The sequence below is a fragment of the Aedes aegypti genome, chromosome 2 (genome assembly GCF_002204515.2).
Source record: "Aedes aegypti strain LVP_AGWG chromosome 2, AaegL5.0 Primary Assembly, whole genome shotgun sequence".
In the NCBI taxonomy this organism is placed as follows: Eukaryota; Metazoa; Arthropoda; class Insecta; order Diptera; family Culicidae; genus Aedes; species Aedes aegypti.
The window spans coordinates 326683282-326706417 of NC_035108.1; the positions used below are offsets into that span (position 1 = coordinate 326683282).

The 23136-nt window shown below is 37.9% G+C and overlaps 1 protein-coding gene across 1 annotated transcript in view; it reads left to right on the forward strand.

The window, feature by feature from the left end:
* Positions 1 to 848: 848 nt before the first annotated feature.
* The window catches only part of LOC5565121 (homocysteine-responsive endoplasmic reticulum-resident ubiquitin-like domain member 2 protein), a 51927-nt gene continuing 29639 nt past the window's right edge, over positions 849 to 23136 (forward strand). Inside the window, exon 1 of the mRNA XM_001649415.3 lies at positions 849 to 1602. Coding sequence (XP_001649465.2) covers positions 1477 to 1602 — 126 coding nt within the window. The 5' untranslated portion in view covers positions 849 to 1476. The remainder of the gene's footprint in view (positions 1603 to 23136) is intronic.

A 23136-nucleotide genomic window follows, 5' to 3' on the forward strand; every position in this document is an offset into this window, starting at 1 on the left:
CCTATCCTTTTGCACAGTACTTATGATCAGCGTACCGGCCATTATGCAGACGAAAATCTCATCCAAATTAGAAACCCACGTGACAAGCGGTTGTTTTCTTTTCGATTCATAATTTTGCGCCTAGCCTAGTCTCCAAACAACTACGCGACGACGATTCCTACACGCAAAAAAATTGTGCGGTAAAAACTACCATTTTAGGGGGTTAACTTAAGCGCTCGCACCGGCAATTTTCAGCAGACCAGGAATGCGCTTGATTTTACCATGTCTGTAGTTGGAATCAGATTGTTGTAAATTATTTCTGTCAAATATACCAGTAATGCGGTGGGGTGTACCGTAAACATAGTAAATTGGTCTGATTTTCCAAGGTAGTTTTAAGAATGGGCGTAGTCAGCTAAAATAGTTATTTTTACCACAGAAGTTTTTCCCGTGTACTCTCCACTTCATTGATGGATGTCGTCCAAGTCGACCGAGGGGCTCATCAACAGTATGAGCGAATCGTACAGAAAGTGTCATTTGACGGACACAGCGTATGCAGCGACCTGTGATGACGACACACATTTTTTCATTATTATGGACCGCTGCACGCGTTCATTATTTGACATTTGAGCGGTGCCGTGTTATTTATGTGACCATGGAAACCAGTGAATTCTGCACCGCTCAAACGTCAAATTAGTGAACTCGTGCATCGGTCCATTGTAATATGAACTTTAGTTAATTTTGAAGTCAATCCGAATCAAGATTGAGAAAATTTCCTTCGATTTCAGAACTATTATGTGACGGCGGCTATGGACGCCATTCGTTGGAGATTACTTCAGCCAATCAGAGCACCCCACACCTCTCCGACACAAACACGAACTCGCAGTACTAGGTAATGTTTGTGCATATCGGCTCGTCAGCCAGCAGAAGAAATAGCTGGCAGGCTGCAACGCATCGAGAAAAATATTTCCATTCAATCGCAATCAAATAAGGAAGTGAACGGGAGTATCAAAATAGTGCGGAAAAGTCGAAAATCAGTGCGTAAATCGTTGAAAAGTGCACGATTTGTGGAGTTTACTTGCGGTGGATTCGGTTTTAGTGAAAATTGACGTGGAAAATTTGACGTACGAGCAGTAAATCGCAAAAGTTTCTGGGGACCCAAATCGGTGGAAGGGAAATATTTTTGTGACAGATTTGTAGTGAAAGGTGCTCCGCTTGCTGGCTGCATTTCTCCAATATTAGTGGACGTGGTGCCGTCCGTCCTTCCTTTGGCAACAAAGAGTGTCATCTCGCCCAGGGGTGTGGGGGATCGTTCGTAAAGAAGAGCAGAACTAAATTTAGATCAAAACGTAGTCGTGCTCAAGTTGTTCTATAGAGTGTGAAAACCATAATAATTGTGACTCACCGTCAGTCCCTACAAGGCCCCTTAGCGGAACGACAACGTTCCGCTACATAGACAGGTTTGCTTCGGAGCTGGCTGTCCAGTGTTTCGATTGCATCATGGATATTACGCTGATAGTCAAAGCCTCGAACCAGCAGTTCGACGACCAGACGATCAAGTGCCAACCGTCCTGGACGATTCGGCGCCTCAAGGGACACCTGACGGAGGTGTACCCGGGGAAACCCGTAAGTAGAACCGTTCTGATTGGAATTGCCCCATTAGTAGTAGAGAGAAAACACAACAAACAGTACCCAACCCACCTTCACCCGAATCCGAATCAGCTAGGTGTGGAATTGTTCTGCTCGCTATTATAGGTACTATAAGCTAGCTGAGCTCTGCTCGTAAACTTCTATAGGTAGATGATGCGTTCGAAGGAAAACACTATACGGAAACTTGATCTGTGACCGACATGTAGACGCTGCGCTGTAGCGGTTAACAATCGGACGAATCAATTAGCATGTAGCAATATGTATTCATTATACGTATAGATATGTAGTCCATAGATTTGCGATACTCTAATTTTGTGCCACGTCAGTGAAACAAGTTGAACAGTATGAAAATATTTGTGAATGTTATGCTCTGTTTTAACAACATTAGAAAAAGTTACACATTAAACATTGGCCCTTAAAACTGAACCATAACTTTGAAACTCTCTAAAAATCCATGTTTGATCCGATTTGCTTTTTTTGTGAAACCGGGGAAAGGAACCCTAGACTTTTTTTTTTATAAGTATGGACACAAGAACACCTGGGACCTGTTTCCGAAGAAATCGGGACATATGAAGTTTAAAAGTTCATATGATACCATCATTAATGTGTTGTACCTACCTAGAAGTAGAAATACGTTTTATCGCTGACGAATAAGAACTTTTGATAGCAAACGCATTTATGGGATTAGTTGAAATATGGCTCCAGGAAATCCCCCAGTAATTTTTTCAAGAATTCCTCCCGATATATCTCCTGAAATTTCTCCAGGAATTCCAGATTTCTCAAGGGATTGTACTAGAAATCTTACACCGGTGATTTCCACTAGGGATATCACCAATGTTTCTTAAAGGGATTCATCCGTAAAGAAGTTTTGATCACTATTGTTTTTGAAGCCAGCTCCAATAGGGCTCCAGGAATACATTCAGCAATTTCTCCAGGAATGCTGCCTGGAGTTTCAGCAGGAGTTTCTCCAAGGATTATTGCAGGGATTTCTGTAGGAAAATCTCTACAGGAATATATCTAGAATTTCGCAAGTAGTATCCGCAGGAATGCCGACAGTGAATAGGTTCCTCAAGAAAAAAAATCTGCCGGGATTCTTGCAGGAATTTCTCCATGGATTCTTCCAGGATTGTTTTTCAGAAGAATCCAGGTACAGTCGAATTTCGTTCGTTGCACTATCTTTAGGTGGGCTTCGTTTTAATTGGACTCCCGTTAGTTGGGCTAACGGCGCTGTTGTTAGTAGTTTTGATTAGATGTTGGGTGAATTTCAAAGCAATGGCAACCTTTTTATTACAAAATTTAGATTTCGTCTTCTGACCTAAAGATTCTGATTAAACTACTGTACTATGCAGTTGGGCTGCACTAGGCTATCACTCATCAAAATTACTTTCACTTCGGGAAAATATAATTTCAAGCTGGCGAGAAGATTACGAACTGAGGGTGGGTTAGGAGCACAATCAGACCCTTGAATATACAATGTGGGGTAGTAATTGGGAATGCCATTGACGGTATGTAATCTTCTATAAGGTTTTCGAAACCCAACAGGGCGCGTGCAGCGGGTTGCGGATAGGAACAAAGGGAATCTACTTAAAATAATAGAGCAAAAAGCCGTTCCATGATTAGTGATGTTTAGCGATCTTCTGTGGTGTTCTAGTACTATAAAATTCTTCACTCACTGGGAATTCTGGCCTTGATAATATCAATAGTGATAAAAACATAAAATAATAATACTTAATAAGTACAATGTAGCTTCAATGTAATAATAAATGAAATAAGAAGACAATCAATGAGTGAAAGAACTACCTATTAGAAAAGCCACATCAGCTAAGGCTATACATATACAAACGTTGGTCATAGGGTCATGGCGAGCATATAGGGGCACTAGAAGATCCGAAAGGCTCAGCTATGCTGTAAAGTCATTTTTCAAGCTATTCATTAGTACTGTTTAATTGTTTATTATTCTAACAAAACTACATAATTAACTGATTACTAATCACTGTTCCTATATTCTCTCTTTCTCACTTTCTCACCTTCTCACCTTCTTATCTGTTGCATGATTATGATCATTACTAATATAATGCATGAGCATGCACAATAAGAATAATTTCAGGATTGTAAGCAGTCAATGGATAACTGGATAGAATAGCTTCGAAAAGGGTGCACAAAATAGAATATTTCTGGTCAGGGAAGTATTATCATCAAGAGTAAGTAAAACATTTCATTTTAACTCCTACATCACACAAACAAATGAACTAATAATATAAAATATTTGTATATAAATCAGCACCGCCAATCAGTGAACTGAATTATAATTTTATATCTGTACATGATAAAAACAGATAAAGTTTGTAAAGTTGTCACCATCGATTGAACTGCGTTCTTTATAGTAATGTTCAATCATTATCAAAAGCTCCTAAAGCGTCGCATCGTGCCATCAGCAGTTCTTAGCATCACTCTCATATTGTTATTACTTTGTTGTTTATTAAATTTCTAGAAAACGATCAGCTTATTCTTTCTTACTTGTACAATTGTTTGGAATTTTAATAAATCAAACCAAACTACAAAACTCAAATTAAATTGCTTTCAGCACATTTACATTTTGCAGCATTAATCGCATTACTATGTCAAGTCTTCTCCAATTCCCTATACCCCACCCCAACCCTTCTTATCCTTTCCGATGGTGTTCATGCGGTTCGCATAGACTATTACGGCCGTTACCTATCCCTTCCCCCGGCTTTGGACTGACTCGCGCTCTCATTGCCCCACCAAACGCTGCAAAATGAAAATGAAACAAGAATAGAAAGTGACAATGTTTTTGTTGCTGCGTGTTGGGTGACAATTGATCCACTGCTCCAAAGACTGCTCTAAGGATTCATCCAGGAAAAACTATAGCAATCCTTTTAGAGATGTCTCCAAGTCTTCCTCCAGGAGTTACACTAAAACAATTTCTTCAAGGATTACTCTTCTAGATATTTCATCAGAAATTCCTCTATGGTTTCCTCCAAGGATACATGCAGGGATATCCCCAGGTAGTCCTCTTCAGGGCTCCATCCTTCAGGGCTCCTTCCTTCAAAGATCGCTTAAGGATCAGCAAATTCTCCATGGATTGTACCAGGAATTCTACAACAAATAACTTCACGAATTTTCTGAAGGGTTTCCTCCAGGAGCTCTTTAACTTTTCGGTTGTCGCGCGAATGTAACGCGAGTAGTTGAGCGTTGTACTTTGTACAACACCCTTAGTTTTTTTAGGTTCAAAATATCTCGCGATCTATTTCAAATATAGAAAAACCATCTTCGGCAAGGTTGTTAGGAGATCAAGGGTTGACATGAGGTAGGCATTCAAAAATGGAATTCCACCACCATGCGGCGCGAGTGTGCATAAAAGTTTTGGTTTGTAAATATCTCAGGAGCATGACCAATTAGAAAGATTGCGTCTTCAACAAAGTTGTTCAGTAGCTGAAGGGCCATTATTGTTGGAGCTATGTATTTGATTAAAAATGTTGCCACCAGGCAGCGCTAGTGAGCATGAAAATTTTGTTTTGCAGATATCTCAGAAGCCTGACCACTTAGAAAAATGGCGTCTTCGGCTAAGTTTTTAGTAGTTCGGATTGGAGATGAACCAGCCTCGGGCTGAATTTCCCCTTAATAAAGAGTCAATCAATCAATCAGTAGTTCAAGGGCTGTCATTATTAAAACCAAGAAATATGAGACTTTGCCACAAGGCGACGCTAGTGAGCTTTGAGCTTTTGTTTTGCGAGTATCTCTATATCTTGACCCCTAAGAAAGATGACGCACAGTATTTCGATCGGCCGAAATCGTGAACTTAATTCTGTAGCACATTCAAACGTGATTTTTTTCGGAATGGTGTCTTTGGACGAAAATTTTCTTAAAATATAGCGCATATATTGACGGTAATAGTTTCGCAACTTTGCCACGGGCGGCGCTGCGAAACTATTTTTTTTTTTTTAAATTACGATCTTTAAATATGATGTCTTCTGCAAAATTGTAGATAATTCAAATACATACAACTTTGCCAAAGACACCTAGTGTGTATTCAGCCGCATTTCCAAAATACGGGAGTATTTTATGAACGAACCCCTAAAACTAGTTTTTCTCGTATATTTTGAAAATGCGAAGTTTTCGGTTTCAACAATGTTGTACAAAATAATGTAAACAGTCAAAATGAATCATTCTCTAGAAGACACTAAGTTTCTAAAGATTAAGGAAAAGTAGTTATAACCATTTAAGTGCAAAAATCAGTCATTTTTGGGGTCCGTTTATTTATTCGGGTGGCAGGTGGTGGCAGATGAAACATAGTAGGATTCATTATACATTATTAGTAGTTGTAAATGTCGATAGTGTCATTAGTATCCACGAGTATCCCTTTTACTTAGAAGAAGTTTCATCAATGACTCTTATTACCCTGTAGTACTTAGTTATATGATGGGTAGAGGGCTATGTGGCTCCATACTTCTTCTTTTCTTCTTCTTGACAAATTCTTCATCATTAAGCACAACCAATAGGTTCCAAATACTTTGATGAAGAAAGTTCTGAACCTCGAGAAACGACGCATTACGAAATGACTCGATGAAATGAATGATCTTTGCCGAAGACATCATATTTAAAGATCGTCATTTAAAAAAAATAGTTTCGCAGCGCCGCCCGTGGCAACTACCGTCAATATATGCGCTATATTTTTAGAAAATTTTCGTCCGAAGACACCATTCTGAAAAATCACGTTTAAAGGTGCTACAGAATTAAGTTCACGATTTTGGCTGATCGATATACTGTGTGACGTCTTCTGCAAAGTTGTTCAGTCGTTCGAAGTGTATCATTGCTCGAGCTATTCAATTCAAAATTTTGCCACAAAGTGACGCCAGCGAGCATTGAACTTTTTTTTTGCAAATATCTCAGGAGCTTGATCACTTAGTAAGTTGGCGTTCTCGGCAGAGTTATAATTATTCTAGCCAATGTTGCCTCCAGGAATGCGCACTAACTCTGCCTGGTGGCAATTCTTGAATTTCTTGGCTTAAATAATGATAGCCTTTGGGCCACTGAACTACTTTTTATAAGGAATTTCTCCAGAAATGTCTCTGCAGGGATTTCTCCAGAGATTTTTCCTGAATAAGTAACATTCACAGTAATTCTTACACACACAAAGATTGCTTTAGGAATTTATCCATGGATTTCTCTTAACATGCCTCCAGGGATTCCTCCAGCAATTTACCCATGTTATCTTTCAAAGATCCCTTTATCAATCAACCCAGGAAACCTTTCATTGATTCATTCAGCATTTCCTTTTCAGGGAAAATCTTTACAAGGGTTCCTTCTGAGATTTAATAATCAATTTCGTCAGGAATTTATCCAAGAACTACTTCAAAGAATCTCAACATGGGTTCCTTTTAACTTTTTTTCCAGAGATTTCTTCAGGAATTCCTCCAGAGACTCTTGCAATTGTTTTTTCTATGGATTTTACAAGGAACCTTAAAGGGGTTTGGCAAGGATTCCTCAGATGATTCTCCCAGAGTATCTTCCAGAGATTACTCTAAGAATTCGTTCATGTGATACTACAGATATTTCTCTATATTTTTTTTCTAGAGGGATAGGGATCGCTAGAGATTACTCTAAGGATTTCTTCATGTTTTGTCCAGACGTCCTCCAGGGATGGCTCAAATAATCAATCCAGCGATTCCTCCCGGAATTTATCCAGAGGCTTTTTAAACACTTCTTCCGTAAAGGAGTTCCTCGAGCAATTCCTGGAAAAAATCTTGGAGGAATCCCTGGCGGCACTCTAATGGTAATTTCGGATTGAATCCCTGGAGGAATTCATGAAAGAACTCTAGCGGAATTTGTGCAGCATGTTAACGAATTTCTGGAAAAATGTCTCAGGGATTCCTTAAAAGACACCAATACGTTAATGCTTCCAGTGGACGATTTGCCCTTTGAAGGAAACACCACACTAAACAACGGACTAGCATGCAACGCCCAGTGTTGCAGTCGCAAATACGTTCCTGATGAAAAGTTTTGCCTGAAGCGGGAATCGAACCCACACTCCTTGACTCCATGCGGCCAAATGCTTGGTAACACTAATTGTACGGCCATGAAGCCCACAAGAATTACTTGGAAACATGTTTGGAGTGATTCATGTAGCAATTTTCTTGTAGTTTTCCCTGGCATAATTCTCAAAAGAAAAAAAGATTCCTGAAGGAATCTCGAGTGGTCTTCCTGGAGAAACTTTTGCAAATATGAACTCGACACTGAAGAAGTCTGTAAGTCGCAGGCGAAATAGTCCCATCTGTCAAAATAAGCAACTTATTAGAGTTCAAAGGTATTTGCTCTCGTTACTAGTAATTTTCAGTATTTTATTTTATCTTTTGCGAAAGTGAAGTGTTAAAGTTCAATTATTAGTTTTTTCTTAAACATACTCTAATAATCCTTTCAATAAATTGAAAAAAGTGTAGTTTTCAAATATGCTTGGAAGAATTTCTGCAGAAATGACTGGAGAATTAACAAGAGTATTTTTACTATCCCTGGAGGAATGCCTGGATAAAACCAAGATTTTTTGTAGAAATTTTCCTGGTAGAATCCTTGGAGGAGTTACTGGAAAGATTTCTGTAGGAAGCTCTATAACAATAACAGGAAAAAACGTCTTAAGAAAACTTGAAAAATTTCTGACGGAATCTCAGCAATCCATGCACTGAGGCAAAAATCTCGCATGATTTTCATAAGATCACACTAATGAACGCGTTTTTTATTATTTTTTTGTTGGTTCATAAGACACTTGCGTATTTCATTCGACGAGATTGAGATTCATAAGACAAGTGTAATTTTTTCATAACAATCAATTGTTAATGTCATAAGAACGCTTATGAACCCCATTGCTCATCATTGTGAAGAACCACGTGAGGCAAATTTTCTCGGTACAGACATTTCACTATCAGAAATTCAATATGGCTTCCGAAATGGACGTGTTTGCTGATTTGTCACTGGCTGACTCCGTTTCTAATGCATCAAAGGGTAAATATTATCTATTTATCATCAATTCCGCTGTAACTAACACTTTCTTTCAATCAGATTAAGGAATTGGATCCAAAGAATAAGATTTTTGAATGAAAATTCAAAACAATTTGTATGACGCGTAAGAAATCACAAACCCCCCTCATCCATTAATCCGCCCCTAACATAAACCTGCACCAATTCAGGCGTTCTTCACAACTTTTCTCAATAATGTTTCGCTGCTATAATATCATCTTACGAAATTCCTTCGAGGTGTATTATGGAAACAACATCTGCCGAAACCCATACGATGGTCTTATGAATTTCAAAGATTTTTCTTGTGTCGTAATTCCATAAGCAAATCTTATGAAAGTCTTACGTTTGCTTTCCTCAGTGTGGAATAATTGCTTGAAAAGTTCCCGAAGAAATCCTAGGATAAATTCCTGGAGGAATCCCAGTGAAAATTATACTAGAGGAATCACTGGAGAAACTCCTTACAAAATCTCTAGAAGAATCCTTGTAGAGATTTTCCTGCAGAAATCTTTTAGATGATCTTTAGAGAAATCCCTAGTAGTCCGGTCTGTCTGAACACCGACGAATTAACAGTATCCACGAAGATATTAAATTTACTCATGAAGTGGAAAAGGATAAGAATCTCATTTTTGGATTTGCTAGTTACTAGGGAATCGTCTCACTTTGAATTTGAAATTTACCGGAAACCAACTAATAATATGCGAGTTGTTCCGAGTACTTCCAATCACACTCATCAATACCAAATGGCGGCCTTTCATCATATGATACATAGAATGCAAACCCTTCCTTTAAGTGAGGCGGGGATATCGAAAGAACTGGATTAAATCTTTGAGATAAGTAGACTTAAAGGATATAGGAATAGTACAATAAAAGCAGTTATAGATGAAAAAGCAAGAGAAAAATACAGAAAAAGTATGACTACACTTACTGCCGAAAAAGAGGATTTAAAAAAAGTAGCGGTGAATTTTGATAGCAATATTACAAAGCCTTTGGCTAAGAAATTTCGAAAATATGGAGTAGATTTGGTTTTCAGCAGTAGGAATTGTGACCTAAAATCTAGTTTAGGATCAACAAAGGATAAAATTAATAAACTGAAAATTGCTTGGCCCCATTGTTATAAAATCTATATAGGACAAACAAAACGAACTGTAGAAATTAGACTCAAAGAACATATTGCTGAGGCTAAAAAACCGGGCAAGAAATTAGAAAAGAGGTAAGCGTGTGGCCGAACATGTTTTCCAGGACATCGTACAAAGCGTATCTTCATCTTGGAAACTAGACGTCGCTGAAAGTTTAGAAATTTACAAACAAACGCCTTCACTACTTCTTAATAGGCCTCAATTCCTATTACAGGGTTTCCATCCATCCGGGAAATCCGGGGAAAAGCGGAAAAAACCCGCGAATTACAAATGGCCGGAAGAAATACGGGAAATACCAGGGAAACTGTAGAACATACAGTGACGACTCGTAACCTCACGTTTTACCTGTTCTACGACTCTAAAAATGACTATTTCGGTAAATTTAGATTATAAATCGAAAAGTTAATTATTGAAATCGTCTTTCCCATCAAATCTCTATTCATTACATGCAAATTTGTTGCTAAAATTCAAGAATTTCTATTCATGGAACAGGTAGATTAAGGTTAGGGAATCGCCCCTGAGAACATACCGGGAAAAATTGCATTTCAAACATATGGATACCAGTTTGTTTCAATTGTAAGCACTATTGATGAAACTAGACTGTCTGACAGCTTGCACTTTTGGCTTTTGTTTTGGCTGTGTTTCAGAATGATTGTACTATGAGTAAAAGTTGTTTGCACTTAGGTACTTAGTCTTTGTCAGATTTTTCTTACTATTCCTACCATTTTTGTTTTGTGATATACTCTGGCGGCACGATATTGCGCAGATTCAAACGAGATTTTATGGAACAATTTTGAGAATGATTTTTGATGAGATGCTCGATAGGTTACCATTAAATACATTAGCATATTCTTGGTGAGATCTTTGCAACAATTCAGGGGATAATTGGGTCCTAAAATTGCTAATGAAATCTTGTTTTATTTAATAACACGAAAGAGTATGTTACTGCAACTACTTTAGCATTACTAGTTTGAATAGCGACTGGTTCTGGTCGAAGGTAGAATATGAAACATCTGACGCGATTTTGTGTGGATTTCTGCAGATTCACAGCAAATTTTTCTAGTAATTCTTAACGAATTTCTTATGAAATTCTTATTGAACTCATAGCGTGTTCATTGATGAATATGCCAAGCAGTGTTGATAGACTCACACTCAAAATCTCAATCAATACGCTCTCCCGTGAGAGCAAACTCATTAGAGATCTGCTTCGCAAATCTCACGCTTGAGATTTTGATGCAAAATCAACTCAATCAACGCAAACCGTAAAAAATGATTTAGTCGCAAAACCCGGCAAAAACTCGTGGAACCCGAATGTTGTTGTTTACGTTAGAAAGGATTAACATAATTTCACCAGACTAACAAGAAATGATTGCCGTGTGTGAGTAAACTGCGGAAATACGAAACAATGAGTTAAAAAGGTGAGCCAACTCATCCATGATTTTTTGACTGCTGAGTTGCATGATAGACAACTCACGCATTAAAAATCTCAAGCGTGAGTTGTGAGAAATCGAGTTTTTCACAACACTGGTGCCAAGGACACGATCCTTTAGGCATTCTTGAGAAGATTTTTCTTGACGAAGTTCTTGCCAAATCTTTATGGATTCCTAAAAAGATGCTCTTCTAGATTTATGAATAGTCAGCATAAGAAAACAAGCGATTTTTTTTTTCACGAGATATCCTTTTAATTAACCATGAGTCATGTCTAACGCACTACTCCCAATATATTATTTTAAGAGAGTTATTAAACTTTGCTCTTTTGTGGAAATATGGACTAAATTTTGTAACAATTCAATACATAATTTAGCGCAGGCATCCTTCGTAAATAAGTACTGGAAGGTTATTTTCACCATGGCAAACATTTTCTTCGACGAATCCGGAAGTTATAAGTATTGTTTTGAAGAAAATTTAAATTAAGTTACTTACCTTTAAAACCAGGAACCCACAGTATTTTACAAATTTAGTCAAAATTTATTCATAGTTAACTAGTCCTTCAGATTTTACCATTTTGTACTGAAGACCAAAAATTTATGAATGATTGATTTTGTATTACCTTATATCAAACGTCTGGGAAACGCAAGATCATTTTGTCATCTATTTTCATTTTTTTAACATCCGGGAACAATCCTATTAGGAGTAGTGAAGGCTTATGTCAACGCTATTTAAGTTTTAAGATTCTGCTCAGTTGATTCGAATACTTTAAAAGAGAAAGCATCAGTTTTTTTTTCTTGAAAGTAAGTTAGGCTGGGTGTTTCTAATTTGGCCACTCTCATTAAAAATTAATGTAGTTGCGCAATTTAGGAACCTTAATTTTAAAATCTTAGGAAAGAGGAGAAATATCGTTAATGAAACGCTGGATTTTTTTACATAGAACACCAATATAACAATTTTAAAACGTGTATGATCCTATCGTAGCATTTAGAAGCTGTAATGAGTTTTGTTTTTCATTTGTTCGCTATTTAAATAATTTGTTATCAGCGTATCATACGTTTCAGCCGGCTTATTTTGGTTTACGCTACAGCTACTGTGGTACACTATACCTTTATTATTTCTGTACTATACCATTATAGGGGTTTTTCTTAAACCAGTTGTAATGACTTAATTTCACTTTGAAGCAATTCTGCACTGAAGGTTCAATTTTCAAATATTTCGCAGTTTAAATGCTCGATACAACATTATTTAAAATCAAGGAATTACTAAATTGGTTTGGTGTTCTTTAAGAACCATTAAATTAACTAAGAAATAGGATGTGTTCCAATTGGATTGTAATGCCAACGTTAATCAATAAAACTCAAACTTGCCATGTGTGTCAGGAAAACGTGCTTATTTGCTCTCGATACAGCTCTCAAATTGAAGCTACACGTGACCTTGCACAAATGTATTATCATTGTGTCTAATTGTGATAGAACAGGTGCTTCACGCTTGTTAGCTCCTTACCATCAATATTGATAAACTAGATAACCGAAACCGCTAGCGTTAGGCGCTGGAATAATCCGTTTCACTTATGTCCCTGTTTTTCAACTCCGAAGCAAATAATCTCGCTCATACGATATCGTGCCGCTATCATGCAGTGCTATTTGGACTGTTAGTTCATTCCGCAACCGAAAGCAAAAATACAATTACAACCCCACAGCAGCAAAGTCATTGGCCACAAGTGATGTTTTGGCAAAGTGCTACACTGATAAGGAAAAGACACACACACTTTGCGCACGCAAACATTGTCCGAATGTGGTGAACAGCTGACGTAATCTTTCGTTGACCGAGGTACCGTGAAACGGGGTATGTTTGATAATGCGGATAACTTTGATGCCTTCTCCTTAGCCGAGTGGTTAGAGTCTGTGGCTACAAAGCAAAAAGCCATGCTGAAGGTGTCTGGGTTCGATTCCAGGTCGGTCCAGGATCTTTTCGTAATGGAAGTTTCCTTGACTTCCCTGGGCATAGAGTATCATCGTACCTGTCATACGATATACGAATGCAAAAAATGCAACTTTGGCAAATAAAGCTCTCAGTTAATAACTGTGGAAGTGTTCAATGAACACTAAGCTGAGAAGCAGGCTCTGTTCCAGTGAAGACGTAATGCCAAGAAGAATAACAGGAAGTCAATCCCACAACTTGCAAAATGCAATTACAAAATGTATGTATAAGTATATTGTATTAGTTTGTCAGAGCTCTTTTCATTTCAATCAAGAACATTTCAAGCTAATTGAATGAAAACTGAAAAGTCATTGCTCCATTCAAAATTAATTGTTATGCAGTTTTTCAAATACAATCGATAACTAAGATACCAGTATTTGTTTTAAAAAACACAAAATTATAATCCTTGAGAAAAAGGCAAAATTATTCATAAATATTTCAAAAACAAACTATCCCCGTCTTACGGTACCTCCATCTATCGTACGAGTTCTTCATTTGTGCTGTGCTTGTAGTATAACGCTTGGTCTAGCATATGACACTGTATGAGTATTATTTGCAAAGTACGTGTCCGAATCGTAAAAAAGGCAAAAACAAAACACAAACAATAATAAACAGTTTGACTCGTTCGCCGACGGTCAGTTCAAATTCAACACACTCAAAGCCGTGAGTAGTGCCTACTAAGTACGCCCTTGTAGCTTCTTCGCTATGAGAGATTAATACGTACTTAGCTAGCGGTGCGGATAATTTTGCGGCGGTGTGTACCTAATAGCAATTAAGTCAAAGTCGAAATGAAACAAACTGATTTTATAGTTTAGTGGCTGCAGTGCGACTAACGTTTCGAATCCATTGCAGTTAAATGGATACCAGCTGGAATTAATTATGAATACCGTGAAGGCCCCATACTCTGCGCAGTTAAGGCTTTTCAAATTTCAAACAGCTGTAATTAATTGAAAACTAAACATAATAGTCTGAAATTTTGTGAGCAAATACTTATTGATCTTATGTATAAGGAAAAAATATGAAAGCTTCACTAAGTAATGGTTTTTATTGCAAATTTTTATTTTTTTCTCAAGGGTGTCCGTGTTCCTAACTCTGCGCACTCATTTTTGCAATGCTCCTTATTCTGCGCATTTAGGTTCCTAACTCTGCGCACTTGAAAAATTATTTATAACAGTTAAAGTATTTTACTAAAAGTATTACTAGCAGTTGAACTCTGAATTAATCTTCATTTTCTTACTTTATCCGGCATTACGTCCCTAGTGGAGCGTGGAATGTTTCTAACATTAAGTGAATTTTATCTATGATTCAATCCATGATAATTACTGTTAATGAATGCCTCCAAGTGCATCTCTCAAAATAATCGAAATCATTATCACCCTTATTCTTGTTTACGGTGGATCCAACTTTCGATCGAATCCATGGCCCATTTGATTTTAAACAAGAATGGGGGTGTATATGATTTCCAAAACATGTAATTAACCTAGTTTTCTAAAATCTAAACCAACATACAAAAAGGTTACAAACTACGTCTTTTTTTCGTTCACCCTAGGCGTGTAAAGGAAAATTAGCTTGGACTGTTTATGTATTCTCACTAGAAAATATAAAAACTAAATTTTCTTTGGTTCGGTTCGGGTCCGATTAATGAACGATTCCTATTGCAGATCAATGACAGTACATTATGGCATTTCTATATAGCAAATACGATTAAACCTCGATGTTCCATTACTCGATATTGACTCATGGAATTATACAAAAAATCTAAATTATTAAATAATTAAAATTGTTATTGCATGGTTAGGGAGCATTCAAAAATTACGTCCATCATTGAGGGGAGGAAGAGTCTATGAAAATGTGACAATGCATGCATTAGGTACTGTAAAAAAATCGCGACAGGGATTGAGGGACGGAATGTAGAAATCCTTAAAATATGATGGACGTCATTTTTTAATCTTCCCTTACTATGATGGTCCCCTCAAACCATTTTCCAAAGCATTTCTATTCCATATCACGATGGTGTCGACAAGTCGATGGTTCCCTTCAATATCGACCTCTGGAGGGTTGATTGTTTGTTGAAAATAACGTTTTATAACTGCTGCGCATAGTAAGGAACATAGTTGAAAAATGGTTCCTTATTATGCGCACTTAAGAAGAATAAGAAAATGAATAAAAAAAAGTTGCACTTTACAAGTGATGATTGCTCGATAAATAAACTAGTGCCTACGTACTAAAAATCTGAAATATATTATCTTTAATTTGCTTCAAATGATTTAAGTGATGAGGTACTCCCTTAGCATTTTTGCTAACGGGCAGTCAATTTGGACGTTTTTCAATATTTTTAAAGCTATTTTATTTTTTATTAAAGTAATAAACGTAAATTTGTCAAGAAAGTTCTTCGCGTACTTTTTTATTACTATTGTAGCAATATATGAACAAAAAAAATTGTAAACAAAAATTTAAGTATTTTACCAGATTTTGGAGGATTTTGGTAAAAGTGCGCAGAGTTAGGAGCTGCGCAGAGTTAGGGGCCCTCACGGTACATCTGTCAATATCATGTGTATATCAAGTTTATTCATTTTACTACTATTTTAAAATTAATGTCAATATCATGAACATACAGATATAAGTGTGTTATACTTGGTAAAAGATGTTTGAAGATTGTAATGTCATTATAATTAAAGTTTATTTACGAAATATTTCCATAGGTTACACTTAGTGGGGATTCCCCAACCTCAAATCTAACGCTCTAACGAACAGAAGTTCTTGACTTTTAGAAGCAAATTCGCATCTACCAAGTAGAGATATTCTAGAAAGGAAGATTACAATTGTTTACTGTTTTCGTCATGATCTAAATTTGCCAATGAAGTTTTTTTAGATTCTAAAACAGGTTTGATTAAACTGTTTGTTTTTTTAGTAATCAGTAGGTTTTTAAGTATTAGGTTATGATAGTTACAGGTCCACAGAACGGACTTTTTTTTAATTACCTGGTAACCCCGTTGGTTTGACCACATTTAATCTGAACACTTTTCAATTTGTACCCCGCTAATTTGCACATCGTTCAGATTAAAAATGATTTTAAACGTCATTTAGCTCATAGAACGGAGTTAAGTGGAATGGAACGCTGTAAAACGAAACGCAGAATAAAAACAAAACAGTGAAAGAGGTAACCACACTGAGAACAGCGTTGCGGTTGAAATTACAGAGGGTTAAATTAAATACACAACGCCACTTGGTTTGTGCAGACTAAATTCGCATTTATTTAGAATATTTTGTGCATTCAATTTTACCATGGCACCATTTGTATAGTAAAAGTTACTATATCACGGTTAAAAACTTACAGCAGACCAGAATCGAACCGAGGATCTAGCGATTGTCAAGCGCGAACGCTAGCCGCTCGGCTATCGACGCGGTTGGATTGAGAGGGAACAAAACGCAAATAAAAAACGTTCATGTTAGCTCAATCTTGGTTGGAATAGTAATTTTAAAAACACGTTCATGGTTCTCATTACTGCAACGCTTGTTTCAGTGCAGAAACACGTTTCTAGGGTGACTAGATGTTCAAATTAAAAATGAACCCCGATGGTTTGCATGAGGTATCGTTCAAATTAACGGGGGTGTACGGTATCAGCTTTCCAATTTTCTTGACAGCTTCCAGCAAATCCCTTGTAAAAAATTAGATAAGTTCATTGCAATACGCTTGGATCACCATTCACGAATTCATTATGCTTTTCTGATGAATTTCTGAAAATGTTGACGGACAAGGTCTAGCTCGAGTTTCCGACAGTATTTCGCACGTATTTCTGCCCTCCTTCTTTGTCAAGTGCTGCATAAGATCCTAGAGGATTCAAAACGTGATTCTGTATTAACTTTTAGTATTTTCTCTGAGTTTGTTTATCCAAAGCTTCGAGGTTCGACGAGTGTCAAAAAATCATGTTTTGCAACGAGTTGCAATGCCGTTTTATTTAGATTGTGTGTTAAGTGAACAAACATACAGTCAACTCTTTTTTATTCGATATTGAAGGGCAATAGGACAAAAAAGGCTTTTTGTAATTTAATTGCATTCTAGTTAATTTTATAAAGGGCGAACACGAAATTATTGCGACACCGAAAATGTCATGCAAATTTTCTTATAATGTTACAATCAAACCAAAAATTTAAGGTTGTTTTATACATATATTTACTTCAAAAATCAAGAGAAAAGTTAATCGATGGAGCCTTGAGTGTAAAATTGAAGGCATTTTCACTTGATGCCCTCCATCAACGTCTTTACAGTGTCATCCGGTATCAGTTTCTCAGTTTTTTTTTTTTCAATTTTCTTAACATGTCCTTCTCGTCTTTGACTTTATTCTTGCTCTTCAGAAGTTCCCGCTTCATTACTGCCCAGTACTGCTTCACCGGGCGCAGCTCCGGACAGTTTGGCGGATTCATGTCCTTTGAAACAAAATGGACAGAATTGGCCTCATACCACTCCAGGACACTTTCAGAATAGTGGCATGATGCCAAATCTGGCCAAAATAGCGGAGCTTCGTCGTGCTGCTGCAAAAACGGCAAAAGAGGCACTCAGATTTGTAGATCCCGCCATTTAGTGTGCCCTTTGTCACGAAAGGCTCACTCCTCAGTCCGCAAAAGCAGATGGCCTGCCAAATGAGATTTTTGGAGGCGAACTTCGACATTTTCTTCTTCCTTAATTTGTCGTCCACATCGAACTTGATCTTGCCGTTGAAAAACTCAAATCCAGGATTTTGCTTAAAATTGGCTTTTATATACGTTTCGTCGTCCATCACACAGCAGCCATATTTTGTCAGCATCTTCTCGTAGAGCTTCCGTGCCCGAGTTTTAGCCGTCGATTGCTGCCGCTCATCGCGGTTTGGGAAGTTCTGTAACCTGTATGTATGTAGTCCAGCTCTCTTCTTTGAGTTCTGGACGTAGCTCTGCGACATGTCGATCTTTTTAGCCAAATCACGGCTTGAGACGTTGGGATTTGCTTTAATCATCCGCTTCACCTTTCCCTCCGTCTTTTTGTTCTCCGGTCCCGGTTTTCTTCCAGCTCCTTTGCCGTGGTCCAACGTCAACCGCTCCTGGAACCGCTTCAACACTCTGGAGACGGTTGAATGGTGAATGTTCAACATTTTTTCAAACTGCCGGTGCGACAGGTCAGGAAATTCCAGGTGTTTGGAAAGAATTTGTTCTCTCGACTCGCGTTGGTTCACCTCCATTTTCGTTGAATCGAAAAATACGACTTCGAGCTTGACAGCATGTAAACAATACACATCAATGAGAAAGAGTGCAAAATTTGGTTGATTTTTACCCAATGGTAGAAAAGTTATGCCCTGTTGAATGTGTCGCAATAATTTCGTGTTCGCCCTTTATAAAAAGAATGAAAAACATAACGGTCTAGAGTTGTGTTTGATCCTTCGACCTTGACGCTTGCTCCTGCGGGGGCCGGCGATGAGGGCAGGATCAAACATGTCGCGTATCGGTCGAGTGAAGTGAAAAAGTTCCGCGTTCGATTAGTTCTTTTTGATCTTTCGACGTTGACGCTTGCTTCTGGGCAGTGCGTCAAGAAAGCCCGAGCAGTCGTCAGTTGTTTTCCCTCTCGGGTCGCGCGCCTATTTTCTCTGAGTGCTTTTATATAGCCGAGCAAACGAGTGAGGCTGAAAGTGGATTGTTGCTGCTCAAGGATGACGGATCAATTGGTGAGCTCGTTTCATGCTACTATTCTAATCTATAAAATATGTTTGATTGCACCTTTAATCGTTACAACGGTGAGACGTAAATATGATTTTCCAACAAACTATGAAAGGTTCGTCACTGTGAGTGTCGACATAAACTCTGATTTATAAATCAATTATGTCTACTTTTTTTTCAAACACTTTTTTCCTGTTACCTTCATTTTTGTAATTAAAAATACTTTGAATGGTTCGACACTTCGAGTGTAGACTTGCGAAAGGTTCACTTTATTCAACAAACTTTGAAAGGTTCGTCACGTCAAGTGTCGGCATAATTTTTCTCTATATAGATATTGTTCATATCAAATGAAAATATCATATTTACATATAAGCATGTTTATATCTCACCAATAATTATTGATCATGGTCTAATCGCTTATCAAAGTGAATCCTGTGACCCAACGATCCTCCCCATTAACAAACATCCCTCCCAGTAACCTTTGTGGAGATGCAGAGGCAAACACGGTCTCCAAATAGCAAAGGTTACACACTAACATTCCTTCCCCCAATCCCACCTGACTGCAAGGACGTGGCCGGCGCCGTTATTAACCATGTATAAATAGAGGCACTGAATTATGCACACTGAAGAAGATTATGGCCAATCCCAGCCGATCTTCTAGTTGATTCTTTGTGCATTTTCACTGACTTCGGTCAATCACGGAATAGCAACCATTGATATGTGTAGTCAGTCTAAGCTAAGCTAAGAATGAAAAACATAACGGTCTACTTTTCTAGCCAACAAAAACTGTATTGAAAATTGTAACTAAAACTAAATTGAGCTGTTATTAACATTCATTATAAACAGAGCCGATTGACCTCCGGCGATACAGGAGGTTGGTGCAGGTTGTGTGCCAGTCGGAAGCATACAATGTAAATTTGAACCGGTAATTCGGATCATGGAACTGTAAGTCTCTCAATTTCTTGGGAAGTACCGGCATTCTTTCCGACTTATTGAGGGTCCGCAAGTTCGAAATCGTAACGCTGCAGGAGGTTTGCCGGATAGGGCTGACGGTACATACGTATAAATATGGTTTTACCCTGTTTTACCATCTACCAAAGCTGCCGCGACAGACACGAGCTGGTCACAGTTTTTATCGTGATAGGCGAAATGCAAGTTGAGGACCAAATGCCGTTTCTTCAACATCAGCATAATCAACATGCACAGCCTCAGGCCTAGCAAGTGACGATAACGATAAGGACGCTTTCTACGCGTAGCTGGAACGTGAATACGACAGCTGCCCAAACCATGACGCCAAATCGTTATCGGAGATTTCAACGCTCAGGACAAGGAGTGCAGACCGATTGTAAGGAAGTTCAGCACCCACAAGCTTACTAACGAAAACGGCCTTAGACTCATTCATTTCGCCGCCTCAAATAACATGGCTGTACGTAGTACCTACTTCCAGCACAGGATCCCGTATCGGTACACCTGGAGATCACCCCAACAGACTGAATCGCAAATCGACCATGTTTTGATTGACGGAAGACACTTCTCGGATATTATCGCAGTCAGAACCTATCACGGCGCGAATATGGCGAATATTGATTCAGACCCTTGTCTCCACGACATTCCGCACTTCACAATGGACCAATGCACGAGTTTACTAATTTGTGCATTGGTCCATGCTTACTATGGTTCATTTCCTCTATGCGGGGATTGCTCACTGCGCGTTATTTCCGCGAAGCAATCCAAATTTGTAAATTTCAGCTACGTATGCTGTTACGCTCAAGAAAAGTAAAGATATTTCTTGACTGAATGGGTCAAGAAATTTCCTTCAGATATTGAAGGGACCATCGAGCTAGGGAGGTATCGAGTTACAGAACACAGAAGCAGTGCAACTGCGTTCCAAGGGACCATCGAGTTAGCCATGAAACCCAACTTTTACTATGGTTCTCTAACTCGATATCGAGATACGGAATATCGAGTAAGGGAGAGTTAACTGTAGATCGACTCATCCATATCCATAACTTTGATTATTCCTCTTGATCCATGGTTCATTGTAACCTCTCCGTACCGAACCAACCAGCATAAGTCCACGCAGATAGGACGTACGATAAACGAAAAAAAATCTTTGACTTTAATAAGCAGCACGCAAAATATCTGCATACAGGTGAATATTTAACGTTTCCTTTTTTTTTTGAGGGATACACTTTTTCCTAAAACCCAAAATACATAGTAATTAAGCATTAACGCTATTGAGAAAACACGAAGCATAACAATAAGAAAATTCACCTTCCTTCTTCTATATACACTCATCCTTAACATTCCACGAAAATTCCGTCAATCTGGATGTGGTAAAAAACCTGGGGTTGAACCGTTGAACTTAAGGTTGAGCATTAGTTGGTGTGGTAGCAGCTCTTCTTGAGTTTCTGAAGTGACAAAGCTGACAGTTTGACAAAGACAACAGCCAAACGATTGAGCAAGCCATGATTTGCAAACTAGCTAAGTGAACATTTACACGCACTCAAATGCATCAAATTTTCTCGAAGTAGCAGATGCATCAGAAGTGATCCACCCCTTGCGTGGAAAGCATTCTCTAACAGAACGTATTTACAAAAACGTTCGAGACCAACGTACCTATTGCTTTATCGGAACACTTCCGAATAACCCCTACAGTACAAAGAAGATTGTACATAATTTCCATCTACGTGGTATCAATGTTTATCGAAGAAGGACCAAAATGAGAGCTAAACATTCGTTTTAGATACATTAAGGCCGCACGGGACGTCATCATAATCACTCTATCCATTTCAAGAAGCAAATCCCAAGAACCACTTCATATATCGATGCGAAAAATGTATCACTATGATTCTATATATGTAGTGCACAACCCGATAAATTTTCAGCTTCATCGGTTCACTAAAACTTGAGATTTGCTTCTACAAAGTTTTGATGATTATTGTTAGAGTGAGACAAAAGATAGGAAAAATAACACGGTCTCCCGTGTCACCTTAAGCAAATTTATCTGAAGGGTGTAATGATGCATTAAATTTAGGGGATACCATGATCTCCATGGCCTATTATTTTTCAGGCAAGGTTCATGTGAAAACAGAGGAATCCATCAAAATCCGTTTAAATCATACATTTCACGGTGACAGTTAAACATCGGTGACTATGATGATTTTGGAGAAAAATTTTACTGATCAATAGCTCATGATTTTCCAGGAATCATAATTTTTCTTGCAACGCGTAATAAATAAATAAAAATGTTATAAAATTTTTCGTCGATTATTTATGTATTTTGGAGAATTTCTTGAACCTGGAAATTTCGTGGTTGCACGTTTGTCGTGTTATGGCGTATACCAACTTTATGTAGGTTTTGGATTGCCGGATGGTTAGGAACACCAATCAAACACAGAAGGAACAAACCACAGAGATAAAAAAAAATGGGGAAGATAACACAAGAGAATAAAGCTATTGGTTAATAACTGAATGTACTCATACGAACACTACGCTGAGAAGCCAGAAAAAGATGACACTGGTGCAAAGAAGGGTTTGAGGCACATGAAATGTCTAGTAAGTCGGCATTCTGCTGAAGGTTGTCTAGATGACTTCGTAATGTATCGTATCGTCCGTATGATTAGAGGAGAATTCGTTGTCAACACTCAGGGCTGGTAGTGAGTCACATTTTAACGACTAAGTCACTTTTTTCCGTAAAATGGTCACTAAAGTCACTTTTTTCATGATTTACGCAGGCTAATTTCCTAGAAGAAATCAGGAACGCATCATTGTTCTGAGAGTTTTTTTTAGCGAAAACTCGTTCAAAATTAGAAAGCGATTATGGGCTGTTTTTTCTGGACGAGGTATTTTAATAAATTTGCCGAATACTTGTTCCAATATCTGACAGGCCTGTTGATTGAATTGTCCGTGGACTCTGCGATAATCTTTACGAATTCCAACCAAATTATTAAAAAAAATCAGTCAGAAACTTGTTCAATATTATTGTTTACTCTACTATATTAGTAGATTTTGTCCCTTGAAATGTTCACTAAGTAAGGCTTGTCCATGACTTCACACTAGAATTTTATGAGAGAGTGCAGTAAGAAATTCAATCAATTATTTTTCTAGGAATAATTTCAGGGATTTAATTAGAAACTACAACGAATGAGTCAGATATTTATCCTATGGTTAAGCCAAAACCTTTTCTCTACCACTTTGAACGACTTTCTCTAAACCAAAAACGAATTTCTATAACAAATGTTTAAGC